This window comes from Elephas maximus, chromosome 8 (assembly GCF_024166365.1).
Source record: "Elephas maximus indicus isolate mEleMax1 chromosome 8, mEleMax1 primary haplotype, whole genome shotgun sequence".
Lineage (NCBI taxonomy): Eukaryota > Metazoa > Chordata > Mammalia > Proboscidea > Elephantidae > Elephas > Elephas maximus.
This window is the reverse complement of record NC_064826.1, coordinates 24,988,557-25,012,638: the sequence shown is the minus strand read 5'-3', so window position 1 is coordinate 25,012,638 and position 24,082 is coordinate 24,988,557. Positions and strand designations below refer to the sequence as shown.

The 24,082-nt window shown below is 36.2% G+C and overlaps 1 protein-coding gene across 3 annotated transcripts in view; it reads right to left on the bottom strand.

The window, feature by feature from the left end:
* POT1 (protection of telomeres 1) overlaps positions 1–24,082 on the bottom strand; it is a 126,162-nt gene that overhangs the window by 13,636 nt on the left and 88,444 nt on the right. For all 3 annotated transcript variants that reach the window (XM_049893168.1, XM_049893170.1, XM_049893169.1), the window contains 4 exons: positions 12,575–12,631; positions 8,921–9,077; positions 6,530–6,735; positions 286–421 (listed from right to left, as the gene is read on the bottom strand). In XM_049893168.1, coding sequence (XP_049749125.1) covers positions 286–421; positions 6,530–6,735; positions 8,921–9,077; positions 12,575–12,631 — 556 coding nt within the window. The remainder of the gene's footprint in view (positions 1–285; positions 422–6,529; positions 6,736–8,920; positions 9,078–12,574; positions 12,632–24,082) is intronic.

Below are 24,082 nucleotides of genomic sequence, written 5' to 3'. Positions count from 1 at the left end.
TAGGTAGGAGCTCTGAACATTTCTCTGTAACTAGCATCTAAATTTTTGTAAAAGAAAACCAGTGAGTATTACTCTCTGGCTGAGGTTCAAAAAGTTGGTAGCCTTACATCCAGCACCCAAATATGCACTCATTCAATACATATGCTAATTAAAAGAACCTAGTACATGTAAGTTGGTATTCACTAAGTATCACTGAACATATACCAACCGGTGGGATAAAATAATAAAAATAAAAATTACTCAAACAGTTTTTAATTCTAAAAATTCCCAGAATTTAAAACATACCCATAGTGGTGTACGTTCCCTTGTATAAGGAATGGTGCTGAGAGGTCGAGGAGTTCCAGGTCTTCATTGCCAGATCTGACAGGAATTACACTATGAAACTTGTTTGAGAGTTTGCAGATTTCACTGAGCATACCTCCTATTAAAAGAGAATAAATAAATCCTTCAAATAGTACAAATATAATGCAGGCAAAATGGTGTACCTACTAAGTAACACATGAGCTATACTGTAAAAGCCCAAAGGGACTGACAGGAAAATGCAGTTAGTCATAAATTCAGAGTCAACACATTTACTGTGAAAAATAATAATTTGTAGTTAGGGTCATGCACACTGATTAAATATACCACCGTACAAAAATGCTGAGACTTGAGTAAAATACAAGGCTTGTGAAATTCTAACAACAATCTTCTTAAATTTATACAAATTTCCCTTGTATGCCGGGACTATTTTGCTTCAAATAATCAGAAAAGCATAAAGTTGAAAGCCAAACTATGAGATGATTCTCACTATTCTTCTGATTTAAAAGACAACTGCATTAAGCAAATTATAAAACTGTGTTGATGGGCTTACATAAAGATGTAATTTGTATGACAATAATAACACAAAGAAGGGGGAAGGAATGGAGGAATATTGGCAGTACACTGGAGCAAAGTTACTGTGAACTATTGAAAATAAGTTGCTATTAACCTGAACTAGATTGTAAATTAAGATGTTAATTGTAATTCCCAGGGCAATAACTACGAAAATAACAAGAAAAAGAAACAAAAGATGTAAGAAGGGAATTAATATGCTATACTAGGAAATATCCATTTGACACAAAGAAGGCAGTAAGGAAGGAAAAGAGGAACAAAAAAGATATAAGACATATAGAAAGCAAATAACAAAACAGCAGATGTCAATTCTACCGTATTAATTACATTAAATGTAAATGGACTAAAGATTCCAACCAATGAGGCCTTGGCTTGGGTTATAATATTCAGAAATATGATAAAATAAAAATAGCTTATATTAGTATGTAGCCTTTTAAATTTCAAAGAGCTTCTAAAATACACTCTCATTTCACTTCCATTAACAGCTTTGTAAGGTAAAGTGCTAGTATCTGGATGTACTTTTTTGTTCAGTACTATTTACTGGGACTCAATTACATGTCAGTTGTACTATGCTAGGTACTGAAGATACCTACACTAAAATAAACATATACCCTGTCCTTAGGGAGCTCATAGTCTAAAAGGGAAACAAAACACATGTATAATACAAGAAGAAAAGTGCTCTCTTAGAAGTCTATATACTGTGTGATGAAAACACAGAGTAGTAACAATTACTTAAACATACTCTATGAATCTGAAAAGTGATTAGTACATGCAGGTGCTCGTTAAAAAATGTTACTGTTCTTATGTGCTGTTGAGTCGGTTCTGACTCAAAGCGATCCTACGCACAGCAGAACGAAACAATGCCCAGTCCTGTACCATCCTCAAAATCGTTGTTTTCCTTGAGCTCATTGTTGCAGCCACTGTCAATCCACCTCGTTGAGGGTCTTCCTCTTTTCTGATGCCCTGTACTCTGCAAAGCATGATGTCCTTCTCCAGGGACTGATCCCTCCTGGTAACACGTCCAAAGTATGTAAGACGCAGTCTCGCCATCCTTGCTTCTAAGGAGGATTCTGGTTGTACTACTTCCAAGACAGATTTGTTCATTCTTCTGGCAGTCCATGGTATATTCAATATTCTTTGCCAACACCACAATTCAAAGGCATCAATTATTCTTGGGTCTTCCTTATTCATTGTCCAGCATCCACACGCATACAAGGTGATTGAAAACACCACGGCTTGGGTCAAGTACACCTTAGTCCTCAAGGCAACATCTTTGCTTTTTAACATTTTAAAGAGATCTCTTGCAGCCAATTTGCCCAGTGCAATGCGTCCTCTGATTTCTTGACTGCTGCTTCCATGGCTGTTGATTGTCGGTCCAAGTAAAATGAAATCCTTGACAACTTCAATCTTTTCTCTGTTTATCATGATGTTGCTCACTGGTCCAGTTGTGAGGATTTTTGTTTTCTTTACGTAGAGATGCAATCCATACTGAAGGCTGTGGTCTTTTGATCTTCATTAGTAAGTGCTTCAAGTCCTTTTCACTTTCAGCAAGCAAGGCTGTGTCATCTGCATATCGCAGGTTGTTAATGAGTCTTCCTCCGATCCTGATGTCCCATTCTTCTTCATATAGTCCAGCTTCTAGGATTATTTGCTCTCCATACAGATTGAATAGGTATGGTGAAAGAATACAACCCTGACGTACACCTTTCCTGAGTTTAAACCAGTGTCCCCTTGTTCTGTCAGAACAACTACCTCTTGATCTATGTAAAGGTTCCTCATGAGCACAATTGTTGTGGAATTCCCACTCTTCGCAATGTTATCCATAGTTTGTTATGATCCACACAGTGGAATGCCTTTGCATAGTCCATAAAACACAAGTAAACATCCTTCTGGTATTCTCTGCTTTTAGTCAGGAGCCATCTGACATCAGCAATGATATCCCTGGTTCCAAGTCCTCTTCTGAAACCGGCCTGAATTTCTGGCAGTTCCCTCTCAATATACTGCTGCAGCTGTTTTTGAATGATCTTCAGCAAAATTTTGCTTGCATGTGATATTGTTCTATAATTTCCATATTCGGTTGGGTCACCTTTCTTGGGAATAGGCATAAGTATGGATCTCTTCCAGTCAGTTGGCCATGAAGCTGTCTTCCGTTATTTCTTGGCATAGACAAGTGAGCACGTCCAGCGCTGCATCTCTTTGTTGAAACACTCAACTGATATTCCATCAATTCCTGGAGCCTTGTTTTTCGCCAATGCCTTCAGAGCAGCTTGGGCTTCCTCCTTCAGTACCATCGGTTCCTGATCATATGCCACATGTTGAAATGGTTGAACATCGACTAATTCTCTTTGGTATAATGACTGTGTATTCCTTCCATCTTTTTCTGATGCTTCCTGCGTCATTTAATATCTTCCCCATAGAATCCTTCACTATTGCAACTCGAGGCTTGAATTTTTTCTTCAGTTCTTTCAGCTGGAGAAACACCAAGCATGTTCTTCCCTTTTGGTTTTCTATCTCCAGCTCTTTGCACATGTCATTATAATACCTTACTTCGTCTTCTCGAGCCGCCCTTTAAAATCTTCTGTTCAGTTCTTTTACTTCATCAATTCTTCCTTTTCCTTTAGCTGCTTGACATGCAAGAGCAAGTTTCAGAGTCTCCTCTGACATCCATCTTGGTCTTTTTCTTTCTTTCCTGTCTTTTCAATGACCTCTTGCTTTCTTCATGGATGATGTCCTTAATGTCATTCTACAACTCATCTGGTCTTCGGTTACTAGTGTTCGTTGCGTCAAATCTATTCTAAAGATGGTCTCTAAATTCAGATGGGATATACTCAAGGTCATACTTTGGATCTCGTGCACTTGCTGATTTTCTTCAGTTTCAGCTTGAACTTGCATATGAGCAACTAATGGTCTATTCCACCGTCGGCCCCTGGCCTTATTCTGACTGATGATATTGAGCTTTTCCATGGTCTCTTTCCACAGATGTAGTCAATTTGATTTCTCTGTGTTCCACCTGGTGAGGTCCATGTGTATGGTCACCGTTTATGTTGATGAAAGAAGGTATTTGCAAGGAAGAAGTTGTTGGTCTTGCAAAATTCTACCATTCAATCTCTAGCATTGTTTCTATCACCTAGGCCAAATTTTCCAACCACTGATCCTTTGTTTCCAACTTTTCCATTCCAATCACCAGTAATTATCAATGCATCTTGATTGCATATTCGATCAATTTCAGATTGCAGCAGCTGATACGAATCCTCTATTTCTTCATCTCTGGCCCTAGTGGTTGGTGCATAAATTTGAATAATAGTCGTATTAACGGTCTTCCTTGTAGGCATATGGATATTATCCTATCACTGACAGCGTTGTACTTCAGGATAGATCTCAGAATGTTCTTTCTGATGATGAATGCAACACCATTCCTCTTCAAGTTGTCATTCACAGAGTAGTAGACTATGTGATTGCCGATTCAAAATGGCCAACACCAGTCCATTTCAGCTCACTAATGCCTAGGATATCGATGTTTATGCATTCCGTTTCATTTTTGACGATTTCCAATTTTCCTAGATTCATACTTCATACATTCCAGGCTCCGATTATTAATGGATGTTTGCAGCTGTTTCTTCTCATTTTGAGTCGTGCCACATCAACAAATGTAGGTCCCAAAAGCTTTACTCCAACTCCATCATTAAGGTCGATTCTACTTTGAGGAGGCAGCTCTTCCCCAGTCATCTTTTGAGTGCCTTCCAACCTGGGGGGGGGCTCATCTTCCAGCACTATATCAGACAGTGTTCTGCTGCTTCCAGACTAAGACAGACTAGGAAGAAGGACCTGGCAGTCTACTTCTGAAAAGCATTAGCCAGTGAAATCTTACGAATAGCAGCAGAACATTGTGTCTGAACTCATTAAATATTTGATATGAATTGCTGAATAAAGATAGTTACTGAGCTTACTTTTGTAGAAACAGTAGAAAGGAAATTTTCAGGAGAGGGAATAGTAATGGCATGGCAAAGATGCACAGAAAAATCTACTCAGTTTAGGGAAGTGTTATCAGTTTGCTTTGGCTGGAGGGTCAGATGGGAATTGAGGAATAGCAATTGAGACTGAAGTTTGTGGGATGAGCGGTAATTAAAGACAGGACTGGGGGCTAAGGTGGAGCTTCTTTATTCAAGCTTCCTTTGGACCTTCAAGGCCAGCTAGGCTAAAATACAGAATTCTGTAAGAGGCAGTGTAATAGAGTAGGACCCTAAGGCAGACCTGACATCCTTTCAGTTGGCCCTATGTGGACAGTTCTTATAGAACATGACAGGGCCATGCCTTTATTTTTAGGGCATAGTAATAGTGTTACTTCACCTTTTTCCCCCTTCCGCTTACAGCTATCTCATGGTACAGATTAAAATACTGCCAATGGATAAGACATCGCACTTCACTCATAAAGTAGCTAAGTTTTTAAAAATGCTAATATATTTTGGTAGGGAAGAGGAGTAAGTAATCTCATACGATGTTAAAGCATATGCATATAGGGATATGCTTTACTAGAAAGTAACTGGACAACATTTAGTTAATGCTTCCTTGTGACCAAAATTACACTTCATTAAAGGTGAAATAAAGTTCATCACAGAATTACTTACTATGTCAAAAAAACAGGAAACGGTTCCGTTCTACCACTTACTACCTGTATTAGGTAAGACATTTAACCTCTTTGTGCCTCAATTTTCTCATCTATAAAAAACAGCACATAACAGTACCAACCCACGTAGGGTTGTTGTGATGATCAAAAAAATTAAAACACAAAAATCACCTATAGTAGTTTCTAGCACACTGTAAATGTTCAAAAAAGAGAGCTATGTACATGAAAATACCAATGCTTATATACATGTGGATTCATATATATACACATACTTTCTATGTTCTTAAAATTACTTTTATAAATAGAAAAAAGTCAGCAACAAAAACGATAATAATGTATTATAATACGCTTATCTCATTTATAAACAAAAGCCAAATATTTCTGTAATACGAATGAAAGGTTTTCTCTTTTATTACAGATGGTTATTATGGGAAAAAAGCCTCAAGGAAAATGATGAAACTTCCAAATTTGGCACTGAAAAAGCTAAATGAATATGGAATATATGTTAGATAAATATGGAAATGTAAAAATAACCATAACTCAAAATTTCATCCTTTTAAAACTTGTCAAGTTATCTTTACTTGTTTCAACAATCCCTTCCTTGATTTAGATCTCAATGGATGGCTTTCATCCTATTTTTATGAAACAACAGTGACATCCAGAGGCCAATTTAAGAGTAACTGTACATTTTTTTTTTTTGTACATAAGCAAGCAGTGTCTTTATTATAACTCAACTTGATAATGAGCTTGGATCTGACAAGACTACATGCAAAAATCCACCAAGATGGATAAATGAAAATGCTTGATTTCAATGTATAATTTCTTTAATTCAGATATACACACATGTATATATATTTGAATCTAATTTTTAAATACAATGTATGCCATTTTATGAAATTTAAATTAATATTTTGACTTTATGTGCACTAGACTGCCTGTAATATGTATTTTACAATAGTCAGAGAAAGACATACGCAAAAGTATATTCAAATAAAATCAAGTAATAAAAAATGCTCTCATAAAAAAACTGACCTTCTATCAAAATTAGACACTCATTTGAAAGTGGGAGAATACCATTATTTTTCACAAAATGAATGGCTACTTTTCGTTCTCCTTGATCTTTAGTGGTCCAGATGTTGGAATCATACAATGATGTATTTTGTAGTTTGGTATCTGGGGTTTTAGTTGCACCCTCTTGCAAAATTATATCCAAATCGCCATCATGTGGAACTTCTTGCCTAAGATTATTGACAATGAAATAACAGAAAACTTTGTTCAAAGTGTGAGAATTCCAATCTAACAAATTATCCTGCTACTTTTAAAAGGCAACTACTTTTTAAAAAAACATGAAGTTCAACTTACAGATTAAATAATTCTTTTTCAAAAGATATGTATTTGATGACATTTGTGGCTAAGTATATCTACATCATAATTATACTTCCATGGTTCTGTGACATGAAAGTTACTTATTATTTCTAGCAGCAAAAAAAGTCTAAGAAATTAATGCCTTTTCACAAGAATTTTAAAAATAGTATATTCCATGAAGTATTCTTCAAAAGGAAATTACATAAACACCAAAAGACTAATAGTGCAAGCAACAGAACTTGAAATCAAGGAAAGCTGCCGCCATTCTTAGTAGGACACTATAACCTACCGGCAGAACTTTATGTTCTGTCATCATGCCAACCTTCCCAGTGGGAGAAAAAATTTAGCAGTTCGCTGTCTTTTCTCTAGTTAAACACCCACATGGCACCTAGGTAATCTCAACTTCATAGGGTGCCTCCTTTACAAACCAATATTCATTTCAACTCCCTTTAATATGAAATAATAATTTTAAAAAGTCCTGTGATAAAGTATGATATAGCAAGCATGATATCCAGATACAGTGTGATCTGGAAACAAAAGGTCTATATTGTCCTAGTTCTGTTACCAGCAGCGTACCCTTAAAACATCTTTTACCTTCTCTGAAATGATTTCCTTATTTGTTTAAAAAATAAGAAAAAAAAGAAGATCGCAGGGGGTTAGGCTTTAAAAAGCTGTATTTTATATAATTCATTGAACCAAAATTTGGTAATACCTCAAGAATGGTATATTTTAATCCCAACTATCATGTGAAGGTCAAGTGGGTAGAAGACAGTCTTTTATATTTTATTTAAGGAGATCTGGTTATCAAAAAGCTCCCAAATAGGATTATATTTACATTTTGGAGAACAATCTACATATTAGCATAGACAGAAATACACAAAGGTATACACTCATAAGAACATATACACAATTGTATATATATATTTACAACTGTATATGCGTATTTAGTGGACATGTGGTTATTGGCAATGCACATTAATTACCTACATATTCTAAAATATTTTATATGTTTAGAGGGAAAATAGGCAAACTCCGTGAAAAAGATAAACAGGGATTAAAAATAATCTTCAGACTATGTCTTGAGCTAAACGAACAAACAAAAAACCAAACCCGTTGCCGTCAAGTCACTTCCGGCTCATAGCGACCCTACAGGATGGAGCAGAACTGCCCCACAGGGTTTCCAAGGTGCAGCTGGTGAATTCCAACTGCCAACCTTTTGGTTAGCAGCTAAGCTCTTAACCACTGTGCCACCAGTCTTGAGCTAAGTATATATTAATTCTAATACTCTATACACATTTGTGTATCTATACAATAACTTATGTTTGGAATAAAGACCTCGAGGCACTGAGAAATTCTCAATTACCAAAGAAAAGTGAACTTAAATTTACTATATGGTAGTTATTAAGCAGGACAGAAATATTTCCAACAAGGCTTTCTAGTATCACTTAACTAGAAATTCAACTAACCAGAAATCTTTCTATCTATGGATTTTAGTTAGTAAAGGTTTACAGTTAAAAAGATATTTTTGTGAAATGAGACAATCTCCCTAAATATCTTCATAATTTATTATTTTTCATTTGCATATATCAGCACCACTGAATTGCAGCTGTGAAAACAGCACCTACTTTCACTTATTAGTAATAAGAAAAACAAAAAGGATTTACTTTCTAAGAACGTAGTACTTTCCCTTAAAAATTTTTAGCATTCTTTCAAAATACAACACATAAAATCACAATTTACTCCTTGCCAAGACTTATTTAAAATTATATAATATATATGTACACATTTTTTTTTTACACACATATGCACGAGGAGCCCTGCCGGTGCAATGGTTAAGCTCTGGGTTGCTAACTAAAAGGTCGGTGGTTTGAACTCACCAGCAGCTCCACAAAAGAAAAGACCCGGCAATCTGCTCCTGTAAATACTACAGCCTAGGAAACCCTATGGGGCAGTGCCACTCATACAGGGTCACTATGAGTCAGAATCGATTCACTTACACACAACAACAACACACATATATACACAAATATATTCTGTTCTATGATGGAAAATACTTACAGCATATGACATTCAGGACAGTAAAGTTTAACTGACTGATAGAGTCTCCTGGGCTTATATGACCTCAGTTTTGCTCTGATGCGATATTGTTGAGGGGCTTTCTGTTTCAAAATGGCACACAGTGGGGTTTTCTCCAAATGCTGGTGATCTGTAAGTACTGTAAAGAGTTTTTAGATAAAATCAGAATAATTTACAAAAATCTTAAGAATATTCATGACATGAATGACCTAAACCAAATATATACAGTAAAATCTAATTAATTTAAGCTGCATTAAATGTCAGCCCCATGATGGCAAGGGTTATGTCTTTATTCCCTGATACACCCAAGATTCACTAGCATAAAGTCAGGTACACAGTAGATGCATAACAAATATCTACAGAATAAACGTTAGATACTTTGGGCAAGAAATAATTTAACTATCCAGGAAGTGTAAAAAAGTTATTATAAATGGCAATAATGGTGATTTTCTGGATAACTTAGGAAAAAGAGCAAAGTTTATTTAACTAAGCACAAAAATAATATGCTAATTTAATTACTAAACGTTTAAAAGTATTCCCTAAATTACTGATTTCGTAGCCATCTGTTAGGCAACAGTTTACTTAGATTCTCATTGAAATTTTTTACAAAAGAAGGTAACAAAACACACCTTTGCTAAAGAATATGTCAGATGGGATCCTCCCTCTGATATTTCAAATTAGTAACCTTCTACTGAGCCATCATTTTTAGAATCATAGATTGTTCTAGAGTGGGAGGGAGTATTTTAAAAAAGGCCAAAACCAGATGCCAATGGGTTGATTCCAACTCATGGTATCCCCATGTGTTTCAGAGTAGAACTGCACTTCATAGGGATTTCAATGGCTGTCTGTTGTCTTTAGTAAGTAGGTCATGAGGTCTTTCTTCCAAGGTGCTTCTGGGGGGATTCAAACCTCCAAGCTTCCAGTTAGTATCTGAACGCTTAATGGTTTGTGCCACCCAGGGACTCCGAAGGACATCAGCGGAAAACCAATTTGATGTCATGGTGGTGGTGAGCTGGTAGAGGAGGATAGGGAGGAAGAGGAGTCACACTGGGAAATAAGTCAGCAAATTAGTAAAATGGGTCTCCTCAGATACTTTCGGAAAGAAGGCTTGGGAAAATACTGGCCAGTTTATACTGGGTTAAGTACAAAATTTCTTGGTGACCCTTAACTTACGGCAGCAATCCTTACTTGACTTGCTAGATACTGAAGTTTAACACCTTCCTATGTTTCAGAAAACAAAACTGGCACATAAACCTTATGAATCTCAAATGGTTAGGATTATTCCTTTCTGTACTTACCTTTAATCCAACCAAACCTTTGTTGAATAAATTTTCTTTCAAGGGAGCAAACAGTAAAAGTTTACAGCAAAATATTTTTTGCTGTTTTTAAAATAAAAGACCATAGACAGACCTGATCAGCTTAATGTAAAATACTACTCAGTGGAAGTAGCAACTGCTTAAAATTCACATTTTAAGATAAAAATTTCAACTTTTTATTTTAAAATATTTTCAAACTTAAAGAAAAATTGCAGTAATAATATAAAGACCTCCTGTATACCCTTTGCCAAGATTCGCCAATTGTTAAAATTTTGCCACATTTGATTTATCATTATCTCCATTTCTGTCTTTATGTTTATATGTATATTACCGAGTCATTTGAGAATTTTCAGATGTCACGTCCCTAAAAACTTCAGCGTTTCAAAAGAGCAAAAAAAAACTTGTTGACACAACTACAACGCAATTTTAAGCATCAAGAACAGACGTTATTCAAAGTTCTCTAATTATCCCCATAATGTTCTCATTAGCATTTTATTTACAGGTCCAAGATCTAATCTCAGACCAGACAATACATTTACTTTTAATGTCTCTTTGGACTCCTTTAACGTAGAATGATTCCTTAGTTTTTATCTTTCATGACATTGATATATTTGAGGAGTAAATGTCATTTACCGTATTTCTTATCCAAGTAACGTGTGTTCAGGTTACGCATTTTTGGCAGGAGTGCGTCAAGATGCATATGATGTCATTGGTGATGTTAACTGTGATCAGTTGTGGGTGGCGTTCACCAGGTTTCTCCATTGTAAACTTATTTTCTCTCCCGTGTAATTAATAAGGTGCTTGGGACAATGTAAATATCCCATCCTTCATCAAAAGTTCTCCCACTAGTTATGATCCCTTGACGATTCTCACCTGAATCAATTATTACCATTGTGGTTGCAAAATGGTGATTTTTCCAACTTCATTATTCCTTTTCAATCATTAGTTGTCATTCTATTATAAAAAGAAGCTTTCCATTCAACCCTATTTATCTATCATTTGGTTATTATCAACATGGACTCTTGGGTTCCTACTTTATTCAATGAGTTCTGACCCATTATTACGTATTCTGATGCTCAAATTGTCACATATTTGGCAAGTGGGAATCCCTTCAACCTGGTACCTATGCCATTCAACATGTTCCATCATTTACTGGGAACTTTGTTACTTTCTTACACAATAAAATGTTCCAGACTTACCTGGCAAGTCCCCTGTCCCACCCCTGAAATCTGCCATTTCTCTAAGGAGCCCTGATTCATTTTAGGTGGGTATGTTATTTAGAAAACAAGATCTGTGTACTAGGTGTGCTCACTGCTACTCAGGTGCCATTACTTCTACATCAGTTAATGGGCAGAGCTAGAATATACACACACACACACGTTCATACCTATACATTCATACATACACTTGCATATGTATATGTATGTTTGTGAATATATTCATAAACACAAACACATATCTATTTTTGTATCTATAAAATCATGAGTACATACTGGTACCTCCAATTCTAATTCAACACAACAAGCTTTTTTCTAGTCTTCCCTTTATTCTATATATATATTTCCTTTCTCCAAGAGTGAGAAACTCATTTTTACAACAGTACATTATTTAATAGACTAGTGCTTAACATGTTGTCAGGAGGGATCAGTCTCTGGAGAAGGACATCATGCTTGGCAGAGTACAGGATCAGCAGAAAAGAGAAAGACCCTCAACGAGGTGGATTGACACAGTGGCTGCAACAATGAGCTCAAGCATAACAACGATTGTAAGGATGGCGCAGGACTGGCAGTGTTTCGTTCTGTTGCGCATAGGGTCACTATGAGTCGGAACTGACTCGACGGCACCTAACAACAACAGTGCTTAACAACTATTCTTCTCAAGATATTTTATCATAGCTGAAATAAAGGAAGGATGGAAACTGACAGAGATACTATCATGGCTAACATTAAATTAAAGCTTTGGAGGATATTATAAGGAGCTCCTTTAGGGACACACTGCTATTATGCTCAACATAAAGTGTGACTTGAATAAAATTAATGCAACACAAGAGAATGTACATCCTCAAACTAAAAATAAGCCCTGCTGCACTGTTAAATAGTATAATATCTTTCATAAACATTGGAGATACTTGTCTTAAAATACATATTCAATATAAAATGTGTATTTTTATGGGTTCCATTTTATGGCAGTATAGGACAAGATAGAGGAATAAAAACAAAATTAAAAAAAAATGGGCATATTTTTGCCTCATGGATCTCTCATGAATTAGTTGACAATTTTAGGAATATGTTCATATTTCAAAAATGCTGGATGGTCTTACTTGTAGCAGATAGCTGTTGACATCTTTCTACCTCATATAGAGATACTGATCCAGAGCCTAAAGGAATGACAAGAAAAAAAGAATTATACATACATTTTCTAAGTCCATTAAAAATTCGATGTGACAATGAAAATTATAACACATTGCTGAGATAAATCAAAGAAAATCTCAAGGAATGGTGAAATATGCCATATTCATAAATTGGAAGGTTCAACATCGTTAAGGTATCAATTCTCCCCAAATTGATAGGTAGATTCAATGCAATTTATGAAAATTCTAGCGGCTCTGTTATAAAAATTGACAAGTAGATTCTACTTGTTAAATGGAAATGGAAAGAACCTGGAATATAAAATATAATCATGAAAACGAAGAATAAAGTTGGAGGCCACATACTACATGACTCTAAGACTTATTATAAAGCTAAAGTAATCAAGACGAGTACTAGCATAAGGACTGACAAACAGATCAACAGAATTGAATAGAAAGCCCAGAGTAAACCTACATTTATATGATCATTTGACTTCTGACGAAGATACCAAAGCTATCTACCTGGAGAAGGAGGCATTTTCAACAAATGGTGCCATAGGAGCTAGAAATTTACATTAAAAAAAGAAAAGTCTACCTCATAGCATGCTACCAAGCATAAAAAGGAACAAGCTACTGACACATGTAAAAATATGGATGAATCTCAAAAACATATAGTATGTATAAAAGAGTATATATAATGTGTGATCCATTTACTTGAAGTTCTAGAACAGGCAACACTAATCTATGGTTGGAAAAAAATTAGAACACTGGATGCTTCTGGGCTGGGGATGAGGGTAGGCACTCACCCGGAAGTGTATGAGGGAGCACTCTGTGGTGATGGTAGTAACGTTCTGTATCTTGGGAAGGATTTGAGTTACATAGGTTTATGTTCAGTCAACACTCACGGAGTAGTACACTCAAGGTGTCCATTTCATTGCATGTAATTTTACCTCAAAAAAAAAAAAACTAAAAATATACTGAACTCTAGTTAACAATGTTCGCACTGAAATGCTTAGGGAGAAGTACACTAATGTCTGTACTTTACTTTGAAATACATCAAAAAATAAGATGGATCTATGGATAAAAAGAGGGGAAGAGAGACAGGTGTATGGCAAATGGCAAATGTCAAAGGGGTTGTCTAGGTGGTGGGTATATGAGTTTTCACCACACAATTATTCCAACTTTTCTGAATACTTGGCAATTTTGTTATATTGGAAAAATACATTGTGAAGGAGATAAAGGGAGAGGTGGATAAAAAAATAAACTCTTACTACATTTAACAGAACGACTTGATGAACATCATATAATACAACTTTGCTTTAACAAGAAAGCTAAAGTAGAAAAAAAAGGAATACATTTACAAAATGCTCTTAGTAGAGAAATTTAAGATTTTAAAAAAGTATCTATATTTTACGATTATATTAGCTTACGTTCTATTATATGTAACAGTATACTTTGCTTTTATATTTTCTGTAGTATCACATGCAGATATATATATTTGTAATCCTTCTTCAACATGGTTGATAAATGGCATGAGAATTTACAGCAAGAGGACAAATAATGGACATCTCAAGCTGGCAAGGTATGATGTCAATGAAAAACAAAAATCCTTGACAACTTCAGTCTTTCCTCTGTTTATCAGGTTGCTTATTGGTCCAGTTGTGAGGACTTTTGTTCTCTTTCCATAGAGGTGTAATCCATACAGAAGACTGCAGTCTTTGATCTTCATCAGTAAGTGCTTCAAGCTCTCTTCATTTTCGCCAAGCAAGGTTGTGTCTCCTGCATACTCCAGGTTGTTTGAGTCTTCCTCCAATCTTTCCTCCACATTCTTCATACAGTCCAGTTTCTCAGATTATTTGCTCAGTATACAGACTGAATAAGTATAGCAAAAGGACAACCCTGACACATATCTTTCCTGATTTTAAGCCCCGTAGTATCCCCTGTTCTGTTTGAATGACTGCCTCTTGGTTTGTGTACAGGTTCCACATGAGCACAATTAAGTGTTCTGAAGTTCCCACTCTTCGCAATGTTATCCATAATTTGTTATGATCCACACAGTCGAATGCTTTTACATAGTCAATAAAACACACAGGTAAACATTTTCTGGAATTCTGTGTTTTCAGCCAGGATTCATCTGACATCAGCAATGATATCCCTGGTTCCACATCCTCTTCTGAATCTGGCTTTAATTTCTGGCAGTTCCCTGTTGAAGTACTGCTACAACTGTTTTTGAATTACCTTCGGCAAAATTTTACTTGTATACAATATTATTGATTGTTCAAAAATGTCTGCATTCAGTTGGATCACTCTTCTTTGGAATGGAGACAGATATAGAACCCTTCCAGCTGGTTGGCCAGGTAGCTGTCTTCCAAATTTCTTTGCATAGACAAGTGAGTACTTCCAACGTTGCATAAGTTTGTTGAAATATCTCAACTGGTATTCTGTCAATTCCTGGACCCATGTTTTTCTCCAACACCTTTAGCGCAGCTTGAACTTCTTCCTTCAGTACTATCAATTTTTGATCATATGCTACCTCCTGAAATGGCTGAACGTTAGCCAATTCTTTTTTGCTATAGTGACTCTATATATTCCTTCCATCTTCTTTTGATGCTTTCTGAGTCGCTCAAAATTTTGCTCACAGAAGCCTTCAATATTGTAACTTGAGGCTTGAAGTTTTTCTTTAGTTCTTTTATCTTGAGAAATGCCCAGGGTGTTCTTTGCTTTTGATTTTTTTAACTCCAGATCTTTGGAAATTTCATGACAATACTTTGTCTTCTTGAGCCGCCCTTTGAAATCTTCTGTTCAGCTCTTTTACTTCATCATTTCTTCCTTGTGCTTCAGCTACTCTAAGTTCAAGAATGACTTTTAGATCTTTTCTTTCTCTCCTGTCTTTTGATTTCTTCATGTATGATGTTCTTGATTTCCTCCTACAACTCATCTGGTCTTTGGTCACTAGTGTCAAATCTCTTCTTGGGATGGTCTCTAAATTCAGGTAGGATATACTCAAGGCTGTACTTTGGCTCCCGTGGACTTGTTCTAATTTTCTTCCGTTTCAACTTGATCTTGCCCATGAGCAATTGATGGTCTGTTCTGCAGTCAGCCCCTAGCCTCATTTTGAGTGATGATATTGAGCTTTTCCATTGTCTCTTTTTACAAATGTAGTCAATTTGATTCCTGTGTATTCCATCTGGCAAGGACCATGTGTTTAGTCACTGCTTATGCTGTTGAAAAAAGGTTTTTCTGATGAGTAAGTCGTTGGTCTTGCAAAATTGTATCATGCCATCTCCAGTGTTGTTTCTATCACAAAGGCCATATTTTCCAACTACAATCCTTCTTTGTTTCCAATATCAGCATTCCAATCACCAGTAATTATCAATGCATCCTAACTGCATGCTCGATCAATTCCAGACTGCCGAATTTGGTAAAAATCTTCAATTTCTTCATTTTTGGCCTTACTGGTTGGTGCATAAATTTGAGTAATAGTCATATTAACTAGTCTTCCTTCTAGGCGTATGGATATGTTCCTATCATTGACAGCACTGTACTTTAGGAGAGATCTTGAAATGCTCTTTTCGATGATGAATGCGACGCCGTTTCTCTTCAATTTGTCATTCCTGGCATAGCAGACCATATGGTTGTTTGATTCAAAATGGCCAATGTCAGTCCATTTCAGCTCACTCATTCCTAGGAGACTGATCTTCAAGTGTTGCATCTCATTTTTGACAACTTCCAATTTTCCTAGATTGATTCTTCGTATATTTCATGTTCTGATTATTAATGGGTGTAATGATTAAGAAAGAAGGACCTGGTGATCTACTTCTAAAAATAGTGACTAATGAAAACCTTATGAATAGCCATTGAGCTCTGTCTGATATAATGCTGGAAGATGAGCCCCTCAGGCTGGAAGGGACTGAAAATATGACTGGGGAAGACTGCCTCCTCAAAGTAGAGTTGGCGTTAATGATATGGATGGGGGAATGCTTTCAGGACCTTCGTTTGCTAATGTGGCACAATTCAAAATGACAAAAAACAGCTGCAAACACCCATTAGTAATCGGAAGGTGGAATGTATGAAGTAAGGGATAGGTAAAAAAAAAAAAAAAAAAGGTAGAAGCAGATAATTCAAAGAAAAGTTAAAAAGGGCCAATAAATACAATAATAAGATTTTCAAGATACCAAGTAGTCAGGGAAATAAAATAATCATTTTTTACCTGTCAAATTGTCAAAAACTGCATATAGTGTGAATATCCAAAACTGCTGAGGGTGTGGGAACGGGACATTTTCCTACAATGCTATTGGGATATGAATTTCTATGATCTTTCCATCAAATAATCTGGCAGCATCTATTAAAATACAAGAAGTGCCTATGTTTTGACCTATCAACCCCACTTTTAGGAATTTATTTTAGAGAAACAAAAGCATTAAAGTACACATGCTCAAGGATATATACTGAAGCATCACTCATAAGAGCAAAAAAGTGGAAAGAACTTATTTGTCTATCGAACGGAGAATCCCTCTAAATAATGTCACATTCATACTATAAAATATTATGCAACTATTAAAAGAGTGAGTTTTACCTATATGAGTTACCCCAGAAAGAAGTATAAAATATATTGTTTTTAAAAAAGCAACTGGTATGCTAGAGTTCCACTTCTATAAAAAATTTTAAAAGAAGGACAAGACGTTATCTGTTTACGTATAAATATGTATTCGTATAAGCATGAAGGTGTTGAAGGAATCACACTACACTGTTAACATTTGTTACCTCAGGGAGTGTGGCTGTAAAGTGACACAAAAAGCTACTGAACTTGATATCATAACATGGATCACTTTTCTAATTTGAAAATAATAAAAGAACCATTTGAAAAGGAGGAAAGAGATTGCAAAAGGTGTAATTAAAGATTATATCATCTCCAAATGGTTGTCGATTGAACTACACTGGCCTCCTAATGGTAGCTCAAATAATCTCAGATCAGGTTAAAATGCTATCACTAAGAAAATATGGGAAGTTTTAAGTCAGAGAGAATGAAAAAATAAATTTAAAATATGTACAGAAAAATCAAGTTGCCTGCCTTTGAACCTGACTGGCTTTGTTATCAGCTGAGTTACCCTGAGCAACTTATATGACCTCTACCACTCAAAGCTTTAGTTTTTCTTTCTATAAATGGAAGAAACGAATAATATCAACCTCATAGGACTGTCATTAGGATTAAATAATAACACACGTAGGTACTTACAAAGTACCCACCTACAACATTAATTTTCATGTTTATTGTTACTGGTACAGAAAGTCAGTAAACATTCATAGAATGGTTTTTTGCATCACAGTATGCAGGAATTGGACAGTAAAAAAGAAAGCATGGGAAAGAAACATCAACTAGATTCTAGGTTCCAGAATGTACATGCAGATTGTAAGACAAAATATGGTAAAGCAAAAAATCTTGCTTATTTAGAATTTTAAAATTAAAATTTGAATTGTCACCTACTCAGGTAGCCAATAATACAGATATACCCCCTATCATTCATTAATGCCTTATGATTAGGTACGTGGTTAATTCAATAAAGACCAGGAACCATATAAACCCAGTGCCATCGAGTTGATTCAGACTCATAGCGACCCTATATACACCTCTAATATACACATGAGCAAAAAAATACTTGGGAATGTTTGAAATAAAACATCAAAAATGATCTTTGCTTCCTTCAGAAACTGATAAACAAAATAGTCCCATAGGTAATTACTACAGAATTTTTTAAAAAAAGTAAGTGTGTGTGCGTGTATGTGTGTGTGTATACATGAACCCTGTGGTGCAGTGGTAAAACAATCAACTGCTAACCAAAAGGTCAGTGGTTTGACACCACCATCAGCTCCAGGGGAGAAAGATGTGGCAGCCTGCTTCCGAAAAGATTTATAGCCTTGGAAACCCTATGGGTTCGCTATCAGCCAGAATCGACTTGGTGGCAGTGGATTTATATATTAAAAAAAAAAACAAACCCACTGCTGTCAAGTTGATGCCGACTTATAGCGACCCTGTAGGACAGAGAAGAGCTGCCCCACAGAGTTTCCAAGGAGCAGCTGGTAGATCTGAGCTGTTAATCATTTGATTAGCTTCCAAGCTCTTAACCATACATACATACCTCCGTATGTTAACCACTGGCGGTGCAGTGGTTAACAGCTTGGCTGCTAACCAAAAAGTCAGCAGTATGAATCCACTAGCTGCTCCTCGGAAACCCTATGAGGTAGTTCTACTCTGTCCTATAGGGTCACTATAAGTCAGAATTGACTTGATGGCAATACGTTTGGATTTTACACACACACACACACACACACACACACACACACACACGCATAGAGACTCATTCATACAGACGAATCAAGTGAACCCAAGCACCCTGATTTTGAAAATACGATTATATAATTAAGGAGTAGTCACAATAACCTTTGCAGAGGACACAGACAAAGAATTAGGGTTTTTCTATTCAAAGACTATGGGCTTAACAAAAAACAAAGAAACAAAAGAATAAAAAGTAAGACATTAAAAAAAAGGATTGAGGCGGAGCCAAGATGGCGGACTAGGCAGACACTACCTCGGATCCCTCTTACAACAAAGACACGGAGAAACAAGTGAATTGATCACATACATAACAATCTACGAACCCTGAACAACAAACACAGATTTAGAGACGGAGAACGAACTAATACAGGGAAGCACTGATTGTTTCCAGAGCCTGGAGCCAGCGTACCAGTCAGGTACGGCATAAGCACAGAGAGCTGCTCCACCCCCCTGAACTAACCCCGGGAGGGAGACCAGCCCATTCTGTGGGCGGCGTGGGACGCAGCCGGTAGGAGAAGTCCCCGGGAGGCAGTGACTGGTCTTGGAGCAGGAAGAGCAGCATCCCAGCCGGGGAACCGTCCCGCCGGGATTTGGACTGGACGCAGCGGATTTTCTGGAAAAACTAGTTTCCCAGTGATGGCTCGGAGACAACAATCCATATCAAACCACTTAAAGAAGCAGACCATGACAGCTTCTCCAACTCCCCAAACAAAAGAATCAAAATCTTTCCCAAATGAAGATACAATCCTGGAATTATCAGATACAGAATATAAAAAACTAATTTACAGAATGCTTAAAGATATCACAAAAGAAATTAGGATAACTGCAGAAAAAGCCAAGGAACACACCGAGAAAACTGTTGAAGAACTCAAAAAGATTATTCAAGAACATAGTGGAACAATTAATAAGTTGCAAGAATCCACAGAGAGACAGCATGTAGAAATCCAAAAGATTAACAGTAAAATTACAGAATTAGACAACGCAATAGGAAGTCAGAGGAGCAGACTTGAGCAATTAGAATGCGGACTGGGACATCTGGAGGACCAGGGAATCAACACCAACATAGCTGAAAAAAAATCAGATAAAAGAATTTAAAAAAATGAAGAAACCCTAAGAATTATGTGGGACTCTATCAAGAAGGATAACCTGCGGGTGACTGGAGTCCCAGAAAAGGGAGGGGGGACAGAAAACACAAAGAAAATAGTTGAAGAACTCCTGACACAAAACTTCCCTGACATCATGAAAGACGAAAGGATATCTATCCAAGATGCTCATCGAACCCCATTTAAGATTGATCCAAAAAGAAAAACACCAAGACATACTGTCATCAAACTCACCAAAACCAAAGATAAACAGAAAATTTTAAAAGCAGCCAGGGAGAAAAGAAAGGTTTCCTTCAAGGGAGAATCAATAAGTTCAGACTACTCAGCAGAAACCATGCAGGCAAGAAGGGAATGGGACAACATATACAGAACACTGAAGGAGAAAAACTGCCAGCCAAGGATCATATATCCAGCAAAACTCTCTCTGAAATATGAAGGCGAAATTAAGATATTTACAGACAAACACAAGTTTAGTGAATTTGCAAAAACTAAACCAAAGCTACAAGAAATACTAAAGGATACTGTTTGGTCAGAGAACCAATAATATCAGATATCAGCACAACACAAGGTCACAAAACAGAACGTCCTGATATCAACTCAAATAGGGAAATCACAAAAACAAACAAATTAAGATTAATTAAAAAAAAAATACACATAACAGGGAATCATGGAAGTCAATAGGTAAAAGATCACAATAATCAAAAAGAGGGACTAAATACAGGAGGCATTGAACTGCCATATGGAGAGTAACACAAGGCGATATAGAACAATACAAGTTAGGTTTTTACTTAGAAAAATAGGGGTAAATAACAAGGTAACCACAAAAAGGTATAACAACTCTATAACTCAAGATAAAAGCCAAGAAAAACGTAACGACTCAACTAACATAAAGTCAAGCACTATGAAAATGAGGATCTCACAATTTACTAAGAAAAACGCCTCAGCACAAAAAAGTATGTGGAATAATGAAATGGTCAACAACACACATAAAAAGGCATCAAAATGACAGCACTAGAAACTTTTTATCTATAATTACCCTGAATGTAAATGGACTAAATGCACCAATAAAGAGACAGAGAGTCACAGACTGGATAAAGAAACACGATCCGTCTATATGCTGCCTACAAGAGACACACCTTAGACATAGAGACACAAACAAACTAAAACTCAAAGGATGGAAAAAAATTTATCAAGCAAACAATAAGCAAAAAAGAAGAGGAGTAGCAATATTAATTTCTGACAAAATAGACTTTAGACTTAAATCCACCACAAAGGATAAAGAAGGACACTATATAATGATAAAAGGGACAATTGATCAGGAAGACATAACCATATTAAATATTTATGCACCCAATGACAGGGCTGCAAGATACATAAATCAAATTTTAACAGAATTGAAAAGTGAGATAGATACCTCCACAATTATAGTAGGAGACTTCAACATACCACTTTTGGAGAAGGACAGGACATCCAGTAAGAAGCTCAACAGAGACACGGAAGATCTAATTACAACAATCAACCAACTTGACCTCATTGACTTATACAGAACTCTCCACCCAACTGCTGCAAAGTATACTTTTTTTTCTAGCGCACATGGAACATTCTCTAGAATAGACCACATATTAGGTCATAAAACAAACCTTTGCAGAGTGCAAAACATCGAAATATTACAAAGCATCTTCTCAGACCACAAGGCAATAAAACTAGAGATCAATAACAGAAAAACTAGGGAAAAGAAATCAAATACTTGCAAAATGAACAATACCCTCCTGAAAAAAGACTGGGTTATAGAAGACATTAAGGAGGGAATAAGGAAATTCATAGAAAGCAAAGAGAATGAAAATACTTCCTATCAAAACCTCTGGGACATAGCAAAAGCAGTGCTCAGAGGCCAATTTATATCGATAAATGCACACATACAAAAAGAAGAGCGAGCCAAAATCAGAGAACTGTCCCTACAACTTGAACAAATAGAAAGTGAGCAACAAAAGAATCCATCAGGCACCAGAAGAAAACGAATAATAAAAATTAGAGCTGAACTAAATGAATTAGAGAACAGAAAAACAATTGAAAGAATTAACAAAGCCAAAAGCTGGTTCTTTGAAAACATTAACAAAATTGATAAACCATTGGCTAGACTGACTAAAGAAATACAGGAAAGGAAACAAATAACCCGAATAAGAAATGAGGAGGACCACATCACAACAGAACCAAATGAAATTAAAAGAATCATTTCAGATTATTATGAAAAATTGTACTCTAACAAATTTGAAAACCTAGAAGAAATGGATGAATTCCTGGAAAAACACTACCTACCTAAACTAACACATTCAGAAGTAGAACAACTAAATAGACCCATAACAAAAAAGGAGATTGAAACGGTAATCAAAAAACTCCCAAAAAAAAAAAGCCCTGGCCCGGACGGCTTCACTGTAGAGTTCCACCAAACTTTCAGAGAAGAGTTAACACCACTACTTCTGAAGGTATTCCAAGGCATAGAAAATGATGGAATACTACCCAACTCATTCTATGAAGCCACCATCTCCCTGATACCAAAACCAGGTAAAGACATTACAAAAAAAGATAATTATAGACCTATATCCCTCACGAACATTGATGCAAAAATCCTCAACAAAATTCTAGCCAATAGAATCCAACAACACATCAAAAAAATAATTTACCATGATCAAGTGGGATTTATACCAGGTATGCAAGGCTGGTTTAATATCAGAAAAACCATTAATGTAATCTATCACATAAATAAAACAAAAGACAAAAACCACATGATCTTATCAATTGATGCAGAAAAGGCATTTGACAAAGTCCAACACCCATTCATGATAAAAACTCTTACCAAAATAGGAATTGAAGGAAAATTCCTCAACATAATAAAGGGCATCTATGCAAAGCCAACAGCCAATATCACTCTAAATGGAGAGAACCTGAAAGCATTTCCCTTGAGAATGGGAAGCAGACAAGGATGCCCTTTATCACCGCTCTTATTCAACATCGTGCTGGAAGTCCTAGCCAGGGCAATTAGGCTAGACAAAGAAATAAAAGGTATCCAGATTGGCAAGGAAGAAGTAAAGCTATCACTATTTGCAGATGACATGATTATATACACAGAAAACCCTAAGGAATCCTCCAGAAAACTACTGAAACTAATAGAAGAGTTTGGCAGAGTCTCAGGTTATAAAATAAACATACAAAAATCACTTGGATTCCTCTACATCAACAAAAAGAACACCGAAGAGGAAATAACCAAATCAATACCATTCACAGTAGCCCCCAAGAAGATAAGATAAGATACTTAGGAATAAATCTTACCAAGGATGTAAAAGACCTATACAAAGAAAACTACAAAGCTCTACTACAAGAAATTCAAAAGGACATACTTAAGTGGAAAAACATACCTTGCTCATGGATAGGAAGACTTAACATAGTAAAAATGTCTATTCTACCAAAAGCCATCTATACATTTAACGCACTTCCGATCCAAATTCCAATGTCATATTTTAAGGGGATAGAGAAAGAAATCACCAATTTCATATGGAAGGGAAAGAAGCCCCGGATAAGCAAAGCACTACTGAAAAAGAAGAAGAAAGTGGGAGGCCTCACTTTACCTGACTTCAGAACCTATTATACAGCCACAGTAGTCAAAACAGCCTGGTACTGGTACAACAACAGGCACATAGACCAATGGAACAGAATTGAGAACCCAGACATAGATCCATCCACGTATGAGCAGCTGATATTTGACAAAGGACCAGTGTCAATTAATTGGGAAAAAGATAGCCTTTTTAACAAATGGTGCTGGCATAACTGGATATCCATTTGCAAAAAAATGAAACAGGACCCATACCTCACACCATGCACAAAAACTAACTCCAAGTGGATCAAAGACCTAAACATAAAGACTAAAACGATAAAGATCATGGAAGAAAAAATTGGGACAACCCTAGGAGCCCTAATACAAGGCATAAACAGAATACAAAACATTACCAAAAATGATGAAGAGAAACCCGATAACTGGGAGCTCCTAAA